The sequence below is a fragment of the Drosophila suzukii genome, chromosome 2L, assembly GCF_043229965.1.
Source record: "Drosophila suzukii chromosome 2L, CBGP_Dsuzu_IsoJpt1.0, whole genome shotgun sequence".
Classification (NCBI taxonomy): Eukaryota; Metazoa; Arthropoda; class Insecta; order Diptera; family Drosophilidae; genus Drosophila; species Drosophila suzukii.
In genome coordinates, this window is record NC_092080.1 from 17,574,071 (window position 1) to 17,600,150 (window position 26,080).

At 39.7% G+C, this 26,080-nt stretch overlaps 1 protein-coding gene and 1 long non-coding RNA gene across 8 annotated transcripts in view; one reads left to right on the forward strand and one right to left on the reverse strand.

The window, feature by feature from the left end:
- Positions 1-276: 276 nt before the first annotated feature.
- Positions 277-5,721, forward strand: LOC139353350 (uncharacterized). Its single transcript, XR_011604589.1, has 5 exons — positions 277-357; positions 419-822; positions 1,125-1,232; positions 2,731-5,123; positions 5,182-5,721. It is a non-coding gene; the product is annotated as an uncharacterized lncRNA (long non-coding RNA).
- RapGAP1 (Rap GTPase activating protein 1) overlaps positions 5,312-26,080 on the reverse strand; it is an 88,762-nt gene continuing 67,993 nt past the window's right edge. For all 7 annotated transcript variants that reach the window (XM_036812790.3, XM_065862836.2, XM_065862833.2 and 4 more), the window contains 3 exons: positions 7,407-9,119; positions 6,856-7,341; positions 5,312-6,682 (listed from right to left, as the gene is read on the reverse strand). In XM_036812790.3, coding sequence (XP_036668685.3) covers positions 6,527-6,682; positions 6,856-7,341; positions 7,407-9,119 — 2,355 coding nt within the window. In that variant the 3' untranslated portion in view covers positions 5,312-6,526. The remainder of the gene's footprint in view (positions 6,683-6,855; positions 7,342-7,406; positions 9,120-26,080) is intronic.

A 26,080-nucleotide genomic window follows, 5' to 3' on the forward strand; every position in this document is an offset into this window, starting at 1 on the left:
GATACCTTACTATTCTTCTTGGTTCAGGTCGATCAAATCGTTTTCCCGGCGTGGCCCAAAAATTGTTCAAATCAAAAGACGGTTTCATGACAGAAAAATAAAACAAAATGTTTCTTTTTACTATTATACAATACATAAAGCTCAAGACTTTATATATATAGTGTCTTATAAGATAAGCTGGAACAATTTTGCGAATCTCGATTATAGTGGAACGTAGGAATCACCCATTTTTTTATACAAGGTACACTTTCTTATGTGTTCTTATCAGAAAAAACGCACTGTCCCACTGTGTAGAACTCAATTAGAATAAATAATCATCCCGAAATTTCAGTTCACATATAGAGCCACAGCAGTAAGGTCTCATTGCCATTGCAAAATATTTTATTTATTTTATACAAATTATAACTATAATTTGCAGTGAAAGCCAAACCAATCAGCATTTAAAATGGACGAGAATGGGAAGCTTGTGCTCAACAACTACTGTGTCTTTGAGATTATAGATTACATTATTGCCAATTGCAAGGCAAAAACCCAAAAATGAGAAGGACGGAAGTATTAATTATGATGACTTAATTAACTTTGTCCTGGCCAATGAATTTTTGTTGGGCCTGCTGGAAGAGCGTCACAAAACTCTTTACGATGATCTTGAGATGGCAATTGTGTGCAGGACAAATAAGCTGCTAATAGATCTTCGAATCAATAAGCAATCAGAAGCAGAAACTGAATTTTTCTGGAAATCATACATACAATCTGTCAGTGAAAGAAGTCCTTTCAATGTAGAACTGTCATTTGGCCACGCTTTTGTTAGCATTGATATACAATGTAAGTGCACTGAAAAAAATGAAAATAAATATAAACACATTCAATTTAAAGTTTCGTACAACAAATTTAGTTTGAATACAAAAAAGTAATATTCATTATTAAACATTTCAATAGACTTATATAATAAAAAAATATTGGATTCTATGCAAGTTTTTTAAAAGTTGCATGTCGTTTTAGTTTTTTCAGTATGATTTTCTGATATGCCCTAATAGTAACACTTAAAAAAAAAAGATTTTTGTAAATTCCTTAATAACTTACTTTATTTACTTTTTAAATTGTTTTTGATAAAGTTTTATTTTTAGGCAAATCACCGGGCTTAAAAAATACCGAAAAGTTAAGGTTAAACAAGAAACTTACTTCACGAAGTCCTTGCAATGTTGGACTGTCAATTTTTAACATTGATATACCATGTGAGTGCACTGAAAAAAACGAAAATAAATAAAAACTTATTCAGTTCAAAGATTCGTACAACAAATTTAGCTTGAATACAAAAAAGTTATATTCATTATTAAACATTTCAATAGACTTATTTAATAAAAAAGAAAGGAGGTTAACTTCGGGAAGCCTAAGCTTGTATACCCTTGCAGATATAATTATTAAATTTAAAAATACAAAAAATGGTATTCCCAATAGTAGCTATAGTAGCTATAATTTATTTCATATTATTTTCCCACCAATTTTCCGATCGTTCCTATTGCAGCTAATTATGGCGGCTATTTAAAAAATGTTATTTCCAAGCTAAGGAGGTTATATGTTAAAAAACACCAAAGATATAATTAAAAAAAAATTTTTTTTATATTTATAGTTATATAGTTTTTTTAAGATATAGTTGTCCGATCCGGATGGTTCCGACTTATATACTACCTGGGACTTTTGGGAACGTTTCAGCCCGATAGCTTTAAAACTGAGAAACTAGCTTGCGTAGAAACGGACGGACAGACGGACAGACTGACATGGCGAGATCGAGTCGTCTAGTCATGCTGATCAAGAATGTATATACTTTATGGGAGCGGAAACGTCTCCTTCACTGCGTTGCAAACTTCTGACTGAAATCATTATACCCTCTGCAAGGGTATAAAAACAAGGAAGAACACTATAGTCGAGTACCTCGACTATCAGATACCCGTTACTCAGCTAAAGGGACTAAAGGGAAATGGAGATATGCAAGCAGCAACGCGAGATTGATATGCGCCACCTACCGGCGGTAGACAGATTTAAGCGTAATGGGCATTAGATTAGGCGCGGCAAATTTTTTTGGATCAATTGATAGGTATTGACGAGACCAATACATTTCAGAATTTTTTATCTAGCATGAAAATTGTGGGCGCCACAGGCTTGGGCGGTTTGTGGGCGTTAGAGTGGGCATGGCATGTTCGCGTAACAAACTTGCGCTACGTAAAAAGCTACGGAATCTAAATCTGAGATCCCAATTCTCTATCTTTGATAGTTTCCGAGATATCCACGTTCATACTTACGATTTTTTTAATTTTGTGGGCAGTTTGTGGGCGTTAAAGTGGGCGTGGCGTTTCTTGGATCAATCGATAGGTATTGATGAGAACAATACGTTTCAATTAAATTTTTATTCTAGCATCAAAGATCTCAGCGTTCATCCGGACGGACAGACAGACGGACAGACGGACATGGCTAGATCGACTCGGCTAGTAATCCTACTCAAGAGTATATATACTTTATGGGGTCGGAAACGCTTCCTTCTGCCTGTTACATACTTTCCGACGAATCTAGTATGGGTATAGGGTTTTTACACTACGAGTATAAATATTAGATTTTATGCAAGTTACTTTAAAAGTTGTATGTCGATATGCCTTAATAGTAACACTTAAAAAAATAGATTTTTGTAAATTCCTTAATAACTTACTTTATTGACTTTTTAAATTGTTTTTGATAAAGTTTTGTTTTTAGGCAAGTCACCGGGCTTAAAAAAAACCGAAAAGTTAAGGTTAGACAAGAAACTTACTTCACAAACGTTAGTTGACATATTGCACACTATCCAAAACTTGACAAAGTTGAGCCTCGAAAGCGCAGAAGTCCATGGAAGCATTTACGATATCATACCCCATTGCTCTAATCTCAAGGTACTGAGCGTAAAACTAACCATGGGAGACTTTCTTGGCCAATATGCACCGCTCGCAAAGTTGCCCAATTTAACCAACGTTATTTTTACCGGCTTGTACGAAGGCGGTTTAGAATCGATATTTTTTAACGATTTAACAAATTGGAACAGGCCCAAGAGTATGCAACCTATGATATTGACCATCAAAGATGAGCTAACTAAAATAAGTCGGCCGGATTCGATTGCAACTTTAGACTCATTGCGATATTTGCAAGCATATAATTATTATTGTGTAGGGTTTGTATTAATTGAAGTCCAATACGAATTACCCGAAATGACGGAAGACAGCGATTCAATACAGGAATCACTCGCAACCATAACATTAGGTAAAAAGATCAAAATTAAGTTTGACAGGAATAAAGGAGAACTTGATTTAAAGATACACCCACAGTCGGACATAAGTCAACTGGAAGATTTATCAAAACTGCGCAATCTAAGTCGTTTGATCATACAAAATACAAGTCGCTCAACTGAGTATCCTGAATCTCTTGCAAAATTCCTAAGACTTATGGCCACAAAAAAAAATTTAAAATCTTGCCAAATTAATTATGGAACAATAGATCAAATAGAGTGCACAGAACTTGCCAAAATGGAATCACTTCAATATCTGGAGTGCCACTTGTCAAAGTGGAGTTTAATCAAGACTTTAGGTCAATTACCTAACCTGCAACACGCAGTGATCAAAGTCCGGGAACCTGTCAATTACGATACTTCGATGATGGTCTTTAATTTTCTAGCAGTATGCCAGGTGCAAGCATTTGTATGTTGTTCCGATTTTGGTACTATCCTTAATAAAAATGAAAAGTTGTTGGAGATTTGTTTCAACGATACGCGGAGAATGGTCAATACTCCGATGTCTCTTGCACAACTTGATGGCGTTAAAAGCCTCAAAATCGTGGGTCCCGGTAATATTGGATACATAAATTCCTTATTGAAAACATTAATGGGAAATTTTTGTAAGATTGAAGAATTTGATTTATCGGAATCGTCTATTTTTGAACCAATACGTTTTGAAGATATCTCCAATGTGGCAGAAATCCAATCCACTAGAAAACTAAAATTGTATATGTCAGATACCACTGGCATTGAGAAATTGGCAGGCCTCAATAAACTTGAGGAGTTAGAAATATACGACAATACGAAAGGAAACCTTTCTGACCTTTTCACGAAACTGGCTGAAAAGAATATAATTCGATTTATAAATTGTGGATATCTCGGCACCGAAGAGGTTTTTAGGGTTTCCCGAATAAGGTCATTGAAAAAACTGGTGTGCCACATTTCAGACCTGGAAGATCTAAAATCGTTGTCAGAGCTAGCCGACTCGAGTATTGAAGAATTAATTTTCACGGAGCCACAATCAAGCCATTCTCTTCAGAACGTTTTTGCAGCCTTTTCTTCAAATTGTAAAACTACCCTTCAGCACCTGAACGTGCACAATCTTGACATCACTGGAAATGGCGAACTTATGAAAATTAAAGGTCTAAAAAGGTCTTTTGAACCTAGCTATTATGGGAACAAACATGATTTTTTCAAAAAATCCTGGAACGTTGTGGAACTTAATTCAGTGCTTACTCTTAAGAAATTGGAAATTTGTAACGAGATTGGCTTTAACGTGTGTAAATACTTGGTTGAACTTGAGAGATTGGAGTCCTTAAAGTGTTCCTTGCTCAATGAACAGGGCATAGAAGTTTTAGCACATATAAAGAATCTTAAAGAACTAATAATCTGTAAGTCGAAGGGTTCGCTAGCCGAAGTTTTTCGGGAATTTGTTCATAATAATGAGTCAAAGTTACGAGAGTTGCATACTCCAATTGGATGTGATGATGACATCAGAGAAATATCGAAAATGAAATCATTAATAACACTAAATATAGAATTCGAAAACCCATGTAATAATAATACCATTTCAAATCTAAAGCACTTAAATGAACTTGAATCTTTACGGATTTCCCAACAACATAATTATGAATTTGAACCAAATTGTGTTTTGCCGATTATTCAAGCTTGTCAACAGCTTGCTTGCGTCACATTGAAATTTAATCTCAATGGCAAAGTGGATACAAATTTTGTAAGCGAAATTAACACAATTCTTAAATCTGTAAGAGATCCGACAACTCAGAGGCCATTAAAACTTAGTCTAACTGAGACTTGCACTTTCCCGGGTTTTTATGTAAGTAGCCATAATAATAGTCCAACATGATTTAAAAATTAATATTTTGGTTTTGCAGATTGAATCTATTGATGAGGCTTACTTAAGCGTCTTCCATTCCTATGAAAGAAATTGGTCTTGTCATGAAGTAGATTTTTTTCCTTTTGAATATTGTTAACATAAAAATTAAAGCACCATTGAAAACACAATTGTTGATTGTTTGTATGTTCTATATATTTTGCATATATTTGTTGCTTTTTTATACTTTACACAATAAAAATGATAATGCATCTCAACAAAAACAATTATTCGCGGTACTTCTCGGATAGATTTCAAAGACAAAATTCATGCTTTCGTGTAACTTTTGCTTTTGGAATTAGTCTTCCAAATACTACTTGGTTTCATTTCGCGTCCCTTTCATTTGTCGATTATTTGTATTTCAGTAATCGATTAGAAAATAAAATAGTCATAATTAATTTCGACAGATCCGACTGCGGATCGAGAATTATACGTCGCTTCTAAACATATGTACATTGAATGCGGTATGCAAGTTATTTTCGTGAGTCATCAATACATTGATGTTGTGGTTTCGGCGTTTGATTAAACTTATAAAATAATTCATTAACATACAGTTTAGGTAAAATTATTTAAAGCAACTTAAACATAAGGTTAAGAGTTCCCTCTTTCTTGTTTGTTTCGCGGTGTGCTTTTTGTAGAGTGTTTAAATTTAAAATCATATGTCGATCATAATTTAGTTATATTCCATTATGGGGATGAAATGTGAAGCGAGAGTCACAGTAGCGGTCACGGTAACAGTAACAGTTTACGAGTGCGACTAACGAACGAGTAACGGTTTTGTAAACCTCAAAACTTTGCTACATGTGTTTTTTCTTGGGTGTTTTGTGATTATTATTATAATATATCAATATCGATCTCTGTGTGATGCTTTGTGATTGATCGCTTTCTACTTAGGTTAAAGTTGGGATGGGTTCTGGAATTGGTTTGGGGTTTATGATTTAGTGTTAGGGGTGTTATTCTTGCGTTAAATATGCTTAAAGACTTATATTATATATTTGGTGTACTTTTTTGAGTTTTGTGTTCTGTTTTAAATTTGCTGTTTTATCGCTTTGTTTAGTTTAGTTTGTAACTGTTTGTATGTAGTAAATATAATAACTTGTCCATGCGCATGCCGGCTGCAACCTGTCCGATCTCCGGGGATCTACATCTACAGCTACATAAACTAAATATAATACAGTTTTTGTTTTTGTTTGGGGTTTCTGGGGGCTACGCCAACTGTCTGCTAATCAACTCTCCAAACGACTCGTCGATCCCCTTCTCCAAAGTGTTATACACGGCACAGTGGTTACTCCTTCTCCCGCCTTCCTTCCTCATCCAATCGGTTATCAAGGGGTTGCGTTTTACGCTTAAATGGGCGATATGGAGAGTGGTGCTGAAGCCGTATCGGGCATATATTCCTTGAGAAGATCCCGCAGCCGCAGGATCTCCCTACCAGCTGCCGATAGATCGCCTTGCAGGGAGAGTTCCCGCTCCCTAAGTCGCTTGATGTCACGCTGACAGGTCTGTAAATTGAAAATATTCGAATTAGTATATGTCGCAAAGAAACGCCATAAAATTATGAAACTTCCAGGTCTAGGGGTTTAATAAAATAAAAATTATAATCTTTAATCTTAATCGTTTCAATTAAGTTAATACCCAACAAGACCTAAATTTGCTCTCTAGTTTGAATACCCACCACATTCTGCCTGAGAAGATCCAGCTTGTCGCACTTCAACCGAGTGACCTCCTGGCGAAGGTTCTCGATCTTCACGATCGTCTCGTTGCTGGGCGAGCTGCCCATCATGGTCGACTGGACGCCATCCAGGCACAGGGAGCACGCCTTGGTGGTGGCCTCCGCCGAACTCATGCTCTCCAGCCCGGTATCACTGTCTATGTAGGTGGCACCGCCATCCAGGTGGATCATCGGGTCCAGATCCACGCTGTTCAGGCTGGAATCATCGCTCGTCTCCGACATGGTGGCCACTGCAACCACTCCGTTTTGGGCGGCACTCACTGCTGCCGCCACCACGCCCACTCCGGATCCATTTTGGGGCAGGAGTCCGCCATTGGAGGTGCTATTGTTGTTGTTCGCCTGGCGGGAGGTGATGTCCGGGGAGGAGGAGGTGGACTCGTTCGAGGACTTGGACTTGGATGAGGACTTTGAGGCCGTGCGACTGCAGGTCTATTGGAAGAAAAAGCTAAAAGTTAGCTGGGGTTCTCCAATCAAATAATGTGGATAAAACTTACATTCAGATTGGGTGTCTGCATTTCGGGATGCGCCTCCTTCTTGGAATTCAGTGTGCCCAGCTTGGTGTTCACACTGAACTTGTCCGTTTGCCCCGGCCCATGACCATTTCCGGTGTCCACGCTCTGGGAACGCACCCGCATGATTAAAGCCTTCTTCACCGTATCGATAAAGCGGGAGCCTGCATTCCCACCACCACCACTTTCCGCCTTTGGTGTCTCTGGTGTGGGACTACTGGCCAACGTCTGGGAAAGATCGGTGCCCAGGAAATCGCGGGTCTTTTCCCGCAACTCCTCGCATAAATTCTGCAGCAGCGATGTCCTGGTGCGCAGTTCCAGTTTCGCAAACTTTTCAGCTTTGTAGCAGGCATTCTCCGCATTGATCAGCTTGGTCAGGATGAACTCCTTGAACTCCTGACCCTTGCGGAATACAGCCGGATTGGGCAGAGTGGGTCCAAAGAAGGGCACATCATCCCTGGCCGTAACGCTGACCTTGTAGCGGGTGTGTGGGGTATTCGGTTCAATGGGCTGGACCACAATGAAGGCATGCAGAAAGTGACTGGCGATCATGTCGGGCGAGAAGGGAGTGTTGGTCTCCTGGAAAACGATGGCCACTATATCGTTGCCAATGTGTCGCTTCCTCTGGAGCTGCTGCGGATCGCCCTCGGTGTGGGGTAGCAATGTGGACACATGGAACATGATCTCGCGCTCCTTGAAGACCTCATAGACCGCCGTATCGCCCGTATGACCGTTCTGAATATCCAGTCCACCCCGATACCCCCTGTGATCCTTCAGCCGTATCCGCTCACCGAGGATATCTAGGAACTCATCGAAAGCCGGCGATGTCTGCTGATTGCCGAAGAGTTCCTCCTCCGTGGTCTGTCCATATCTTTGGTAGAGCACTCCAAACTTGAAGTGGGAGACGAGCACATGCTCGTCGTAAACGCTGATCAATTGCGAGGCCTTGGGGCACAGAATGGGCATAAAGTTTTCCACCGTAATATTTTCGTTCAGTGTATGCGCCATTTTAGCCGGACTTGGCTGGGGCAACAGACAAGAAACTGGTATCAACTCATGCATTGTGCCGGTTCGCAATCGCATCAGGATTCTCATGTGCTCCTGGTTGGCCACATTTTCCGATTTAATGGAAATGAGAATCGGACCCAACTGCTCATCCTGTCCAATTAAATTCGAGTGCTCCCTGGCAGCATAGAATCGCCGGTAGCACTTGGCCGTATCATCCGTTTCGAACTTGGCCATCCAGGTGGTCTGCGGCAGCAGGGGATTTCCCCTCGCATCGTAGCTGCACTCGTGCTCGGTACCATCCATCCAGTAGCCACCGTGCAGGGGCAGCAGGATCATGGGATATGGGGCCGATTTGGCCAGCGCCTCCTCCAGCAATCTCTGCGAGGCGGGAATGGCCGAGACGATCGACGAGTTGGAGCTCACCGACGACTGAGATTGGTAGTGGTGTCCGTTGGACAGCAGCTGGCCACCGGAGGCGCTCACCACACCGCTCAGCTGGGGGGAGGCGGGCGTGGAGCTGCAGGCGGAGCCCGAGACTGTGGAGCTGCTCGAGTGGTTCATCGAGTGGCGCAGTGTCGCCCGCGATCCCGAGTGCTGCAGCCCACCGTTGTGCGGATGGGCGTGGCTGTCGTGGGGCGAGTGCGGCTGTGGCACACGCTCCTCACTCGTATTACTGCCGCGGTGGTGGTTCTAAAAAAATAATAAAACAAATATTAATTAGTTTAATTTGTTTAAAGATTTTACAGAAAATATTTGTATCTTGATAGCCTGGAGAGTAAAACATTTTTTTTTATAGTAATGGAGATCTAACTTAATGCCTTATTATTATTACACATTTTTTTACTTTATACATAAGTTTTAACTTTCAGCTATCATGTCATCCTTATTTTATAATGTATTAATCCAAATTATTTTTTTGCGTTTTGGTATACACTAATCAGGTAACTATTGGCTATAACTTCATCATAAGACATCGGCTTATATGCAAAGCAGTATTCTTAACATTCAAGTCTAAGAGAACTGAGGTCAGATAGAATTGTTTTTCTAGTTATTTAAAAAATCATCAAAATTCGTTTAGAATCAAATGTCTGGAATACGTTTTTATAGAAAGTCAAAGACAACAAAGTAACTTTAAAAAACTAATCCTATTCCATTTTAAGCCCCAAAATACAGACATTGCAGTCTAATCCTGGGCGGAAATAAATATAATTTTCCCCAGCCATTCTCTGTGAATACGAAACTCTAACGTGATTGTTCAGCGGGATAGTGTGTCAGAGATCCGTGTGTGGTGCTCTCAGCACAACTGGGTGTGTGGGTGGGTGCCACAGTGGAGCCTCCCACACGCCGACGGGCGGAATTAGAGGCTCTGCAGCACGGCTGCATTATAATTTCATGCAATTATCGTCAGTGAGACCCCCCTCAGTGGCCCAGCCCCCGCCCCTGCTCCATATGCAAATGTCCCGGCCTCGAGCCATGTGGATGGATTGGATAGTGGGTGAGTGGTGCAGGGTGAGGATGGTGGTGGTGTTGGTGGTGGTGCAGTTGGTTCGGTGGATAGAGTGGTGCAGAGACTGTCGATGCCTTTGCAATTTTGTTGGCACAAACTATTTGCAAAAGCGCCAAACAAATATGGCAGTGGGTGGAATAGGCGTGGTCGTGGATTACTTGATGGATTCGCCGAGAGGGAAACTTCCATTGGATTGCTTTGAATTTTTGATAACATTAAGCCAACATTTTCATTTGACATGAAAGGGGGGCACCTCCTTCTGCTCCCCTTTCCCAGACCTCATTTCCTTTTCAATTCCTGGCGCCACTCGAAGCTTTTGTCTGGTCTAACCCCACCCGTTTAACCCGTGGCCAACCTCGCCCTAACCCCATGCCTCCTAAACAAGCAAGCATATTAAAAAGTTTTCTTTTATTTGCAAACAGTTTTTCCATTTCTGGGATTCTTTTGTTGCACTTTAGGGCGAGCTGGCCTGCAGCCAAATGTGGCACGTACCCAAAGGGGTTCGAGTTCGGGTTCATCGATAGTTCGTGCCTTGATTTAATAGTCTGCCGTCTGCCAATTGCAAACTGCAGCTGATGGCTGGAAATAATGAGCCAAAGGAAGCAGAGAAAAACGGGTGAAAAATAGGAGGGTCCACCCCACTTGATAGATGGAAATAATGAGCCAAGGAAATACAGTTTGGCAGTCACTGCGCGCTCGGTCACCGCCTCTCACTTCTGCAATCGATTGAAGGTTAACCGATTCGATTATTCAAATTCGCGTTGTGTGCCATTCAAGCCGAGTTTCCAGTTAGCTGACTGCACCGCTAATGAATTGCATTGCCAGTCATTTGGGTGCATATCCAATGGATTTTGACATCCATCGCTCAAGTAGTATATGTATCTGTATCTGTTTGCCTAGCTATCTGCATCTGTGTATCTGTATCGTGTGAACCGAACTATGGTCTAAAACAAAATATGCAAATGCAGTTTCGTTTCCTACTGTAACTCCCATTTTGCTGGCAAATACAAAACGAATGTGGCAATTGAGGAAAATTAATAAATTTTGTTTGTAACCCTAGACGTTGATGGTTGGGGGAATTAAATGGAAACTGGAGCTATGGGATAGTTATTGCAGCAGATATTGCTTATAGAGCCGGTCACGTCACACGCTTAGTTGGCTTCATTTGCTGAGGGCGGTTGCCCTTTTAATGTTTGCCTAAATGGGAAATGGGAAAATTGGTAAACGGCTGCGGGGGGAAAAACCCCTCCCCGAAAATAGATAGTTAGTTGGATAAGCTGTCTGTGCGGTTGGGTCAACAAAAGAAGTCATCGGACAAGTGACTCATCTAATAGGGAAAATTCTATCCCTCATTTATCTCTCTCCCTATGTTTTCCCTTCAGTTAATTTGTCAAGATTTCCACTTTGGCAATTGGTTTTGGTTTTGGTTTCAGTTTTGGTTTGTTCTATGAGATCTAATTAGGAAACCATTTGTGCGGAGGCTGCCAGAGAAGTATTAAGCACAGACAACTACACGAAACCGGAAAATGCCAAAGTTAAATGTAATAAAGTGGAAAGCATGACGAATGTAGAACTTGTGCAGAACAAGAAACTCGCTTCTGACAAATGATCATTCCGTTTCCCGCCGAACAATAATGACAATCATAACGCCGATGATGATGTTTATGTGCCGATTCCGAGGAACTTAAGCGGATTACATTCAGCGGCTACAAGTACACGAGCCACAAGATGTGGAAAAGTGTTACGAGCTCAGAAAAGAGCAGAAAAAACATATATAGAACGCTGAAATGAAACCAAAGTGGGGAGCGATGAAACTACAGCCATATGGCAACCTGAAGAGGGGCACAAAATACACAGGGAATAAAGATTTCATTTAAGAATATTACTATATATCTGGAATCTACTACTGACAAGCAAAGAGAAAACCAAAACCACTACGGTCCGATTTCTCAATGTCATGTTAAGGTTCTATTGACAGATAACTGACAGATAACAATGTCAGGTAAAGTTAACATAAATTTGAATTATTCGGAAATACAAATTAATTTTCTCAATGTGAAGTTAAGTTTACAAACGAACAATCTTAACAGTCTGTTATTACACTATTTAAACAAGAACTTAGTTTCTTTCGAAACGCATCTTAAATTAGGGACAAAACTCAACTTGAGATTGAGAAATCGGACGTTATTATCCTTAAAATCTTCCTTTTTAATCTCAATCTAAATATCATTTTTCACTCTGTAGACTGAAAACATTTCGAGGTTAATGGGGTAGTCGCAAGTGAAGAGGGACTTGCCCCTGGCAGAGTCATCTCCTGCATTGAACAACCGATTTGCATGCGACGAAGGGCAGCAGTCCCTCTTTTGGACACCTCCATATGTGCAAAAAAAGAGAATAAATCCTGCGACGTTGGCAAAGTCAACAAGGCTTCCTTGTTGTTTTTATTGTTGCTGCTCAAGTGCAGGCGGGCGTCATTAAAAATGTGCATTTTGTATTTTCAACGCCCTCGTCATTCTCACACCCTAAAAAACCGAAATGAAAACAAAGTATCACAAAAGCACAGGAAGCGGGCCCCTAAAAGAGGGTTAAAAAAACCAAAGGAAAAGGTTAAGGGGAAGGATGTGAGTCAAAGCTTTCCAAACTGTTAATATTGTAATGTTATTCCCTTTTTTTTTGCCCTCCTGAATATCTTATGCAGTTCACATTGCTCAGCTCAAAAAGTGTGACACATACGAGTTCCCCAAGTGATTGATATATGTATGTTGTCTACGCACGTGAGACAAATGTAGGGAGAGCTCGAGATATATGTGTATAAGTATGGCGACAAATCCCAATCCCCCAGAGCAGCCCACTCCCCCACCAACTCATGATTTATTCCCGTCTCCGAGGGTGATGCAAAAAAACCACAAGCCAAACTCGAGATTGAAGTGCTTAAATCAAAATCGCATAAATCACAAATGTCACAAGTCAAGAGTGATTGTCAAACTGTGAATGGGTTCAGGAAAAGGATTTCAGATTGTGGTATAAGGAAATAAAAATAATTATTGGTTGGCCATCTCAGACATACAAGGCAATGTTATAGAACTGTAAAGAAGATAATTACCATTATTATTATTATAGTGAAGTAGTTACTTACAATCTCTGAAAACTAGCATAGATCAAAAGGTTTTAGTTTCGTCTAGCAGAACTTTTATTTATTAAAACCGCTATAGTCTTAAAAACATAAAACCCTAATGGGTTCAGCTCCAGCTGCGACTCACTTAAGAACCCGCTAAAAGCTGATCTTTCAACTTAAAATTCTCCACACGTTTGAGTGAATCGAGCTGAGCACGATTGTTATGTTTGAAACGCTTTCACAAACTTAATTAACATATAGCCATAGTCTTTCTTATCGCTCTACGGTAAGCAGAACGAAATAAGTGTTAAAATGGGTTATAAAAAAACTTCACATATCATAAAATGATATATAAAATTCCAAGAAGTTCTATCCAGTGCAATTGGAATGAGATCATGTTGTGAGTGTATAAATGAGTGTACAAAGTGAGCTCATACACGGTTTGGGGGCGTTTTTGTTTGGCCAAAATCACTTTGGCAACTGGTTCATTGATATTCGTGTTTTGTTCAACGATTATTGAACACCAAACAGGGCCTAAATAAGGCAATCATTGAGTGTTGCTGCTACAGTTTGGCGACATTTTCATTAGCAAAACCAAAGCGAAAACGTAAAAATTGTATAGCAGAAAGCGAAAGGCAGCCAAAAATGGTTTCATGGTTTGCCTTAAATTATGCAAGCTACCTGATTGATTTTTAAGATCCCCTAATTAATAAAAAATCACATACATTATTTAGCGGTTTCGTTGGTATGACAAAAATAGCTTTTTAATTGCATCTTGGGGTTCGAGTTTCCAGTTGCATGTGAAGTCTCGGTGACCCAATTTGTGCGCAGTGAACCCAACACCCGCTTCGAGTTTTACCATTACCCAAGTACAACACATGCAGCATAAAATTAGCTGCGACAGTTCCAAGTTCCAAGTCAGAATCAAGAGGGCCAAGAGAAGCCAAAGCCAAAGCCAAAGCTACTCCATTCCCACACGCCCACGGGAAGCAATTTCCCCCGATCTGAGGTAACTCGAAAGGTATGAGGAGCATGACTTCATGTCACGGCTTTATGAGCAGCGGGAAATAAGATGGGGAGAGGTTGTGAGGGCTGCCGTAATAAGATATTCTGCAATTCACACAAAGCGAGGTAAAGCTGTACTGGAAATAATAAGTGTAGTGTAATCAAGTCATTATTTAAAAGGGATAACAAGAAACAAGTTATGTACATCATATTTTGTTCTTCTCAAGTCAAAAATCAAGATACAAAAAAGCAAGCTCAGAAACATCTCCATCTAGGATTGAAGTGGCACCAATTGGTAAAGTCCTTCCAAGATATTTTTCAAGAGTGTATCACTTAATATATCCTTGATATTCCTCCTTTTTTACACCAATAGTACAACAAGTTCTCGAAACATTAGTAATACTTAGAGATACCTACTATTCCATGAGCCACAATGGTACAGTTCCTCCAAAACATTGTTCCCTGGCTTTCTTCGACTTTCGTGAGCTTGCCCAACCTTCTTCTCCCTATTTAACCCTTCTGCGCATGCGCATTGAAGCTGCTCCGTTTCCACTCGAATAACCCCGACTTCGTGTAACTTTGCACATTTAAATTACAAACAGCTGACAAAAGTTTTGCCGCCAGACCAGGTCCAAAGTGGTTGCCCAAGTAAACTGCACTGCATTTTTTTGGTGTAAAGTTAAGTCTTCCCCCTGTTCTTGTTATTATTTTCCTCCGCTTGGCTTGGCTTTTCTCATAAAATAATTGCTCGTGTGATCGAGACTCGTTGCCTTTCAACTTGAGTTACCAACTCCTCCCCGTCGAGTTACTTGTGAAGTTCTTTTGTCTCACGAGAATTTCGGCAGCCAAGCGTGAAACATAAAAAAAATACGTATAGTACAACCTGATGATGTTCTTGGCGAACCCTTCCTAGAATCTTCTCAACTTCCATAAATTACCAGGCCCCAAAGTTGTACGCCCATTTGGCTTCCGAGGAAGTTTTCTGCATGTTTTCAAGCAGTTGTCAAAGCTCCAAAACAGGGAACACGATATAAATGTTTCCTGTCCGTAATTAGTGGGAAAATTGCAAGTTATCCAAGTGAGTTGGTAAACTCAATTCCCTGCCTCATATCAAATATTGATTTAACAAACCGAAACTGGAGCATACCTCTACACACAGAAACACGGCTCTACCCGTATATATTCGAGAATGTGGGCAACGCATTGTTTACTTGGCCAAAACATGCGACCGACGAGGTTAACAAATTGGACGTGCATATTGAATTATTGAAGGCAGATTCGATTGCTGGTGGTTCAAAATGTCAGCTGCAGTTGGGAAATGGCAGGAAGTGAAGAGAAGGAACAAGTTGAAAGGCTTTTCATGGGAAAAAGGAAAATGGAGAGGGCTGTCATTTCAACAGGGCACAGGAAAAGTTTTAATAATTAAGTTTGAAATATGATTATATACCATGAGGCGCATAAAAAGTTTTTGGAAATAAAAGCTAAACCCTGTCCAAGAATTATAAAATTGGAATATAAAGTTTTTAGTAAGGCAAAATGGTTGATCCTAAAATATCGTCATTGAGATCCCTTGCAGTTTTTACTGTGCAGTAATCCCCTTTCCAGTTTGAGCCACTCTCGACTTATTTCTGGTCTATTTGTCAGCGAGTTTCTGAAAGATTTATGGCAAATGCAGCTATATGGCCCCCATGACATTTCTCGGCTTGATTTTTGTTCGCAAAATAAGTTGCCTGACCACCCGCAGATGCGTTGGCGTTTTTTTGGCATTGCCAACATTCACTTTTTACTTGGCATATCTGTGTCTGTATCTACATATGCATATATGTATCTTTCGTTTCTTTTTTCTTGACTTTTTGGGAGGGAAATACTGCCCATAAACTGGGTCAACGCATGTCGCCAACCCGATTTAACACTCGCTCGTCGTTAATCTTCATTCATTTGCATGTGTTTCACAGCATTCGCTGTTCATTATTCATTTTTTTTATTTTTCAGGGGCTCACAACAGCCTGGCTCTAAAACTGTAAATGCATCCAATAAGTGGCAATTGCCGCAAATTGCTTCCTCAGCTGCCATTGCTGCTGGTGCGGCAGTTTTTACTTATTTATAGCAAATCTTTTGACGCCAAGTGAGTGCCCACAATTGCATTTCCAAACCCCTGTTGACCCCTCTTGCTGCCCCGCTTATGAGTCCAATCCCATTTGCCGCTCGTCTGCCAACATTCGTTGACTTATTTATGATCGCACACGAGACTCGCCGGGGTTATCTTTCGCTTTTTGTTTTTCTTTTGGAATGAAAATTAAACAGCAGACGCCAGATGGAAATCAGCGAAAGGCCCATAAAACTATTCTCAGTATGCGACTCCGTTGATTGTTTACACTGAAAGAGCTCCAGCGACTTAATGGCTGAGTAAGGAGTAATGGAAAAGCCTGAATCATCTGGTTTTTCACTTGCAACACTAAAAATGTTCAAACTGCATTGCAGATGAAAATTTAAAAAGTGTCTTAGCTTCAAAGTACTTAAAGTTGAGAAAGCTTAAGAGAGTTAAAACTATAAACATTAACTCGACTTATTCAAACTCACCAATGCAATATGTTAATATAAAGTGATTATAAATTTGTATTAAATATTTCTTGGATTATTTTATTATAATTTGAACTCCCTTGATTTCTTTCTGCTCATTGCCAATTCAATCACCTCACTTTTTTGTTTTACAACGTGTCTGGCATAACTCACAAGTCGAAAACAAAACTCCAGCCACTGCAGTCTGGCATATAAATCAATGAATTAGCAGCCCATAAACTTAATAAGCCAGATAAATAACAAAACCACTGGCACAACAAAAAGTTGGGCACGCAATGCAGCCGAAAAATAGAAAATAAAAAGTGTGAAAAGAGTAAAGGATGGACATTCCACTTTCGTAATCAATCATTGACATCCTGCAGAGTGCATTTCGCAGTTGGAGAATCATTGGCCAATTGCATGTTGGGCGCCAATTAAAAAAAATTCCGAAATGGCCAACGGCGGCTAGAAAAAAAAACAGTGGGGAGTCATGCAAGCGGCTAAATTGGCCGCAAAGTGAAATGCAAAATGAAAATAAAAGCCAGGCTTCAAAGCCCAGAGTTGAGCAATGATCGGTAACAAAACAAACAAAACAAAAACGAGCAATGACCATTGGTCAGCAAATTCGAGTGAAGCATTGGCCAAATCCCAATCCACATCCAGATCTGTGTATGCAATGCATTTAACACTTTCAACACTGCCACAATCGCTTTGGTGATTCATCTGGCATCAGGTTTTTGTTTTTGTTTATTTATTTACCTTTTTTTTTGGGTGCGTTACAGTTTGTCAGCCACTGTGAAACTTTCTTTTTACGAAATATTTATGAAGAAATTCACACAGCGAGAAATTCGAAGAAGGGGGCGGTTTAACTGAACTAACTCGTTGTTGTGGTGGGCGTGTTAACCATTTTTAGAGCCCTTTCCCAGCTCATTGCCCGGGGGCAACGGGATTTCGGTCTCTGCCTAATGAATTTATCTTTTCCTCTTTATTTTTTAACACACAACATTGCGAGCAATTTCATTTAGAAACTTTCTTTCCCAGCAGCACCACCACCATCATCATCAGGCAGACAAAAAACCGGAACAAAATCTCGGAATTATCTGGAGGGCATAGCATCTGTGTGTGCCTCGCTTTATTGTTATTATTATTTCATTATTATTTCTTTTTAAGTTTTTCTCTAGTTTGACACGCACGCGACGCGGCTGTCTAAAACCTTGGTTAAGTCTTTTGGTTATTTGTTTCTTTCCCGTCTTAGCCGAATTTGAATTGATTTGGTTTCTTTGCTTTGCCGGGCAAAACAGAACCAGAAAACAACCAGTATCTACAGCTGAAATTCAATTAACAAAAGCCATAAAAAAGTGACGGAAAAACAAATGAGATTTAATTATTAATTGAACTAGAGTCAAGGTTTCTCTCCGCCGCCAAGTAATTTACATACAGAGGCACCGAAATACAAATGAACATGTATCTTTTGTTTATATGGCGAATGAGGCCAAGTGGGCTGATCCGTCAGATGATTATGATTTTTGGCAGCAAATCAATCTGAGGCGTGTGGACAACACAAGAAGTGCGGGTGTCTGATGGCAGATGGATATTTGTTTTTTAAAGGGGGAAATGCTCTTGAGAGTTGTGTAAACACAAGAACAAGGTTGTGGATTTGTTGGGGATATTTTTGAAACCGAGGAAGACCATGATACATCATTCAACTTTGAAGTAACTTAAGTGCTGCCAGCAGTTTTTAGAGTTATTCCATGTATTTCAAAGGAATGTCCAACTGATTTTTAATAATATACATTTAGATATAGCTCTATTAATTTTATCTCATTCCTTTCTGAGCTCTTCTTCAGATAACTATTAATAAAATCTTTATGATGGTCGTATTAATCATTTCGAAGTATTATAACACTTTATATTAGTCTGCATTCACACCCCTTTAATTAGTTTCTTAGCACATCTTCAAATTTGACTTACTTCAGTCATCGGTTCATTGAACCAGATAAAGTACAACCTACGGCAATGCGGCAATCCCATTTGTCATCTCTGGCTGTCGGATGCCTCTGGAGTAAACCCGGTGACCAGGTCACCGACCAATCTTCCAGATCCCTCGCCCTTTTACCATCTTTTGTGACAGTTTACAAGGCGTCGTGAAAAATATGAACAGAAAAAAGCGAAGAGAAATGAACTTTTTCGCACTTGATGGCCATTAATTTCTTATGTGTTGGCTTGTTTATTTTTTTTATTTTTTTGTGGCGTGCCCCGAGTTCATATGGCTGTTTTTTTTACCGTTTTAACTGTTGTGAACTCTGACATGGATTTTGGGGCTCGCGTGACCCGAGAAATGGGGAGGGTACTCGTATGTGGCATTAAGTGTATTGCAAATGTCCAATAAAGCTAATGGCTAAGGCCCTCGATCTCGGTGTGCGAAAAAATACCACCAAACGTGTTTTGTTAAGCCGCATGAAAATGTCAAATGACTGATCCGCTTATGAGAAGCCTTGGTTATGAACATATCTCGTATCTTTGTATCTGTATCTGCAATGCTCGAGTAAGCTTTATCAGCTGTCTGAGTTTCATTTTTCTGTGTTATTTTTCAATTTCTGTGTCAGCTAATTTCCATGGCATTGTGGCTGAAATAACGTATAACAAACAGCGAATAACATTTACATGGGCACACTGAACAAACACTTTTCACACACCTATAGCACACAGTCAGATTTTCAGCTTTTCTTGCCAGCGAAAGTTGGCAATACAATACTTTTCCGGCATGCCAGTAGGAAAAGAGATAGCCATAGATTGACAGCTGGCAGCAGAGAGAGATGGCTACACACAAAGAAAATATAGATCTTAAGCTCTATTAAAAATCCATGTTAATGAGTAGGTATTTTATAGGTATTTTGCCATTGAAAAAAATGATCTGTTATTGTATGTGCAAATATATACACGAAAAAAAGAGTTTCTATTGGGGGAGTAGCATTAGGAACTATTACAAGGCTGTCGCGAATGTTTTCAAAGTGTTTTGGCATAAATTAAGCCTAAGGTCGTTGCTTGGCCTGCTGGAAAACAACAGTTAGACAGTCAAACGGCACAAAAGCAGTTAAGAACACAATGCCAACACATAATTTACACATCACACATAAGAGCTAATCGCTCGTAGATCTCTTCAGAAGGGGCTATAAAAACCAGACGGAATCGATGGATAAAGGTGGGAAATAAAGTCTTATATCACTCCCAGTTTGCCATTTACCTATTACCAGTTCCCTGATCTTGTTCTCCTTTGTTCTTCCTCTTTTCCTGTTGGCATGCTAATGATCTTCGATCTCAAGTCACTTTATTTAAACACGCCTCATTCATAAATAATTTGCTGCTAACTCTTATAATTCTTGGCCAGTAATTTTACCTTTTTGCCTTCTTCCTCTGCAGCTCAATCAATGTAAACAATGTTTTCCGCTTGTCATTTTTCCTCCAAAGTTGTTGGATTTTTGAGGGGCACAAAAACTGAAAGTTGAGCTGGCCAAACCAGCCAACTGGTTTGTTGGCTTTTTCAAAAACTGGCTAAACAAAGCTCGGCATTTGTTTTAAGCCAGTTCCCCCCTCTGTTTAAGGTAAGCCGATAGCCAACTGCCTACTGACTCTCGAAGCTCGAATTAGAGGCTTTGTTTTAATCCAAACACTCACTCAATGCAACTCTAGAAGGTCTCAGCGAGTTCTATGCAAAATTCTGCCCATCAGGGTATCAAATGATCAAAGTGTGCAAAAAGTAAGCCAAGGCGAAGAGCTTTAAGCAGAAGAATAATGAATGTAATTCGAGTTGCTACATCAAATCAGTCAAGTACATAGTATGTACTACATAACAAGTTGGTTTTGAGAAAATAAAGATGATCCCTGCAGAGATCTAATGGTTATCGTAAAATAACTATTAATTGGTAAGCTGCATGGATGCTTGTACCATCAGCTTACAAGCTTCCATGCAGCTTATGAAAACAAATACTCATAAATTTAAGTAAAAGATCGTAAAAGACGCATTAAAAATTAATAACATGAAATGATACAAGTTTAAAGAAAAAAAAAGAATGTGAATAAAATCTAACAAATTATAAATTGATCCCATAAAAAGGAAAGTTTTCAGAATTCTTTTTGCCAGAGCTATATGCTTGCTTTACTTGCCACCCAAAAACCCAATAATTCTCACCCTCTTCGCCAACTTGACCTTAATTTGGTTAACCCCAATTTCGATGATTGTGCCGCTTTTGGCCAGAAGCATTTTCGATAATGGCCAAAACTGGCTGTGGAAATGCTAAACTTTTTTTAGGGTTACAATTGCAATTATCAACAGTTAGGAACGACTTTTAATTAGGCTAAGAAGGTTTTTATTTGCCTTGCCACATTATTAACCCATTAGTGGCTCATAGCGCTTAGGTCACCGCAATTAGCCAAGTTAAGGGGGTTGTTTGGGGGGGTTTTTCGCCTCTGTAAATAATTTGATTACCAGTGAGTGCAGCGATGACCTCAGCGTGTAATGGAAAACTCATTAAAACGGCTTTTATGTTTCTTTCGCATTATTTACCTGACTTTGCACCTGTTCTGTGGAAACGCGTGCCAAGTGAAAGGGAGAAAGAAACGCCAAAGAGGTTTGACCGCAAAGTATAAAATTTCAAATTGGCAGCTGCCGCCAGCAGCTGACACCTGAATTTAGGCCACCAAAAAAGGCAATAATTAATAAAAAAGAAAATAATAAATAAACCAAAAAAAAAAACCAAAGCCAATGTAGAGAAGTAGAGGAAACCAAACCAGAGAGAAATAAATCCATTTGGGCCGGAAGTTCCAGCGAAACTGAGAACAAAACTAAACCGCAGAAAAGCCGAAAGGCGAGCATAATGCATCCTTCCGTCTTGGTTTCCTTTTAACTTCCTCTCCAAGTCCCCGCTGCTTCTCTTCCTGTCCAGCTGACAGGGATGATTGAGCTCACCGCGTTTCCTTTACACAGTGCGAAAAGGTCTATACAATACGAAAATATATGACTAGGTTCCTTTCAAAGCCTAGAACAGATTTCAAAGCGAATGGATGTCTCTAATTTATATTTCATATTGAAAAACATAATTACCCAAATACAATACAATTTAGATTTTTAATTTCCTTAAGTGACAATTTTTCTTTCAGTGCACGTTTGGACAGTCATTGGGTCTCGGCATGACGTCAACAAACCCATTTTCTGGGTCACTCCCCGACACAGACAACAATACTTTTATTGACATTTTAGTCTATAGAATATGGGGAGGGCAACCCTAAAGACAGAGTTGTGCCACATTCGAATTAATGATTGGTTATGTTCCCCATCCCCCATTAGCCCTAACATTTATTTACCCAACCCCCATGATGACAATGTGTGTTTATAAGCGGCATTTATTATTTTATCACAATGACGGGTCAAAGTCAACTGAAGTAAGCCAGAATACTAGTAAAACTGGGGGGGAAATGTGATTCGAGGAGGCGTGTCAGACACACGTGTCACAATTTCCAGGACACGACAGTTGGTTCCCCAAAAGTGGAGCAGAACAAATTGCGTGCGAGCAATCATAAATCTCCACTTGAGGAAATTTAAAATTCATTACAGTTTGACAAGCACACACAGACGGCACACTACAGTTCTGCAGTTTTGCAGGTGGAGGGACAGTGGAAACCCGCTTACTGTCAACCGGCATCGTTCCGTCGTCTCCTTCTCCTAAAGTGCTGGCCAGGCCGAGAGCATGCCATAAATTTTAAGCCATTGCCAGACATTTTTATTAATGACGCAACGCAACGCAGAATTCCAGTCTTATGCAAACAAGTGGCAAGTGGCCAAAGACTTGAATCTCCAAGACTGGATTTCCTTATGCATGGAAAGAAAAGGTTCGATTTTTTTAATGTTTTTTTTTTAAATGAGTTTTGACCTAGAAATATTACGGTTTTATCGTCTGCATGGTAAACTAATGGTAGGTTTTTGTATACATTTTCTTGGTTTCATGGTAAGTTTATTGGAAATCATATAGTTGTTCTTTTGTCAGCATGTTAAACTAAAAGTAGGTTCTAAAATCCAAATTTCTATATATTTCCTTGGCTTAAAACCTACTTTTAGTTTAACATGCAAACGAGAAAGCGGTTTAAACTTTAAAAATTTCATAAGTTCTTTCATAAAGTTTATTATAATATGAACATATGTTTTAAAAAAATAATGATAAAGACAGGTTTTTTCTGTCTCTCTTGTCTGTAAATTATTGTCATTTTAGGTTTTGGGCATCCAATTTTTTTCAGTGCATCTCCCTCCCCTAGTTTTCCCTCCATTCAACTGAATTTGTTGCCTTGTCTGGTGGCAGTCGTCGTCTCAATCTCAATTGCAGACTCTAGAACCCAACTTGCATAATTGCAAATGCAGGCAGAGACACAAAAACAAGAACAACAATAAGAACGTCGAGGAAATCCACAATAACAACAAAAAGTGGCCGTTGCAGTTAGCCAGAGCTTACCGTTAGCCAAGTCAAGTCGAGAGGTAGAAAAAAACAACGAAATTACTGCAGTAGTAGCCTCTGCGGCAGGGGCTTTTCCAGCATTTTCCCATAATCAAAGAGTAACAAAGTTGCGTCTAATGCAATAAAATTTAAGACTCTTTTGTACAATGGCAGAGAATAGAGGAGATATAATCCCCTTACGAGCCGTACTTTTCATAGGCTTTGTGTTACCATTATAATTATTTGCCAGGCCATAAATTATGGGAACCCATGGCGGCGGACAGGGTTGCCACATCGCTTAATTACCCACCGAGCTCCACATCAAATGTGCGAGTTTTTCTCGAGCACTACGTGCCCCCTTAACCCCCTGAAGCCCACGACTGCAAGCTAATGAAACATTTTGCCAGGGGAGTTCATTAAACTTGTCTCATAAAGAAATCATTGTGATGATACCTTGATGATGATATCCAACGAAAGCTGCGTGAGATAAAGACATTAGGCTCCGTGTCAGACGGTTTTGCAAAATATTGGTTAGTTTTTTGTATCGAAAGTTTGTAAAATTTCAAGTGTTACCAGTTCCATAAATCATCTATCATTTATGAAAGGCAAATTCCTGATAATAAATCATATATTTCACTAACAGGAAACGCGATAGAGTTTATTTCTCATCTCTGTAAATATCTGTCTTCGAAATGACCATGCAATGTTTAGCCTATCAATTTAAAGTGATATTAAAATTTAATAGCTTAACATGTAAATCAAGCGATTTCCCCTCAGCTCCATTAACTCACTGACTAATTAATCAACATTTGCTTGATTTCTTAATTGCACTTGTGGGGAGAAAATGAAACTGAGACCAATGAGTTTGAGTATCTGAGACACGAAGACTCGTAGAGCAAACAATTGCCCTAATGTGTGAGCAAACATTCTGAAAATGACCTAAACGACTAGATGGATGGCCCAAAAGTAATTTCCGTTTTGGCCCGCTCAATGGAAATGTCAACGGATGTCTGTCGCATGTAATTAAAACTTGTCACAAGAGTTGAGCTCCATTTGAGTTGTGAGTTTTTCCCACACACACACACACACACTGCGGATGTCCGGATACCCAAGGGTTATGGTTATTCCTGCTATACCATATACCATCTTCATTGCCATGACAGCTCCAACTATCTGGGGAAATTAAATCGAAAACTTTTCAGCTGTGACAGAAATCGATTCTGTCTCCGAAAAGTTCTGCCATAGTTTTCCCAGCGTTGGTGAAAGTAGTGGAAAGAGGGGGAATCTCTGGGTCTTATGGCTAATTGAGCACTACACCTGTCTCAGGCCAAAATCCGCCAGGTGAACGCTTATTCGCTGCCTTTGGTTCCTAAGAGTGAGCTGATAGCCTAAGCTGCTTAAGAGATTTCGTTTGTGTACACAGAGGGAAAAGAAAACACTATTTTAGGTTATAAAAAAATAGTTATAACATTTTTAGTAAAAGAAAATGAATAAGGAATTTGTAAAAAAAACGTATAACATTGTGGTCTATGTTATTGAAATCAAATTTTTGTATTATTTATATTTCTCTCTCTGTACAGTGAAACCTGTCTAGGCCTGACAGGCGCAGCTTAGAGCCCAACTATACGTAAATCCCTTTCGGGGCAAGGGAACGTGCCACAAAATGCCATAAATGCCTCACCAATTACATTTGGCAAATTAAAAATCTGTCGTAAAATTATAAAGCCCGTACCAAACCCATTTCTATATCACTCTCTTACTAATCGGCTTTAGCTCATAATTCACGAGCGCCCAAATTGCCGAGTCCGCTGTTTTTGACCCATCTCCTCCTGTTTTTTTTTCTGCGGGCCACTCATCATCTGCTATTCTTTTTTTGGTACTAACCTGCAAAGAAAGAAGAGGGGAAATTTTCGGTTTAGTTTTTTGAAAGTGAGCAAAAATAAAAAAAAAGGAAAACATTTGAAAAGGGCAGCTGGAAACGCCCCTTCTTTAGTTCTGGTAAACATTTTTGAATTCCAGTTCCTTTTCTACCCCCAAACAAAATGCACTGGCAGGGGTTTTTTATTACAGCGTGGGAATGGAGTCAAAAAATTGAGGCTAAAAGCGGTTAGCGATTTTATGCGAAATGAATCTTTGATGCGCAAACTGCTGGCAGGCACTGTTAAATGGAGATGCACAGATAGCAAAACTGGGTCGCCGCAAGGATTTTTCACTTGCTTAACAGCTACTGATTTGTAATGCAAATGAGGCAAGTCGGTGGGTAACTAGTGCAAAAAGGATAAACATCCTTGTAAAGGCAAGACAGGAAAAACACCAAAAAAAAAGAAGCGAAACATGAGGAGGTGTATACTTCATGGGAAACAATTGTTCAGTGAAGAGGAGCAGGTGCAGCCGACAATAACTCCGCACAAAAGCCGAAGGAGAAGCCAAAATAATAAGCAGACCAGCTGTGTGTGAGGGTATGAGATACTGCAGACGAACTCGAGTGGCTCTGCCTTAGCAGAAACCCCAGATACTCCAGACAAAAAATACATAAAACACAAGAAAATACAGCAAAACAAATTGCCAACGGATGTGGGATGCGTGCAGGACTCGAAAGTGGAAAAAGATATAGATACAAGGTGGTTTCTGGAACGGATCTGGTCAGCTAACAGGCTTCACTAACTCTACCTGCAAGCCAAGGAGCAACACATTTGTAAGCAGAGGAGCAGACCACAACGGAACTTGGTTGAGGAAGTGCTACTAATGAGGTGGCCAAACCCACGAACTAGGGAAAATAAACTACAGACATGATTGCAATGATGGGAAATGGTGTTTCTATTGGATGTGATGGGTTATATTCAAGAAAGAAAAGGTTTTTTTTACATACATATCTATATATAAAACCATTTTTCACCGAAAACAATCCTCTTATTTCTTCGCTTAGGATAAGTACATATCCAAAAGTATCGTACATATTTACCACCAAGGGATGACCTAAGCC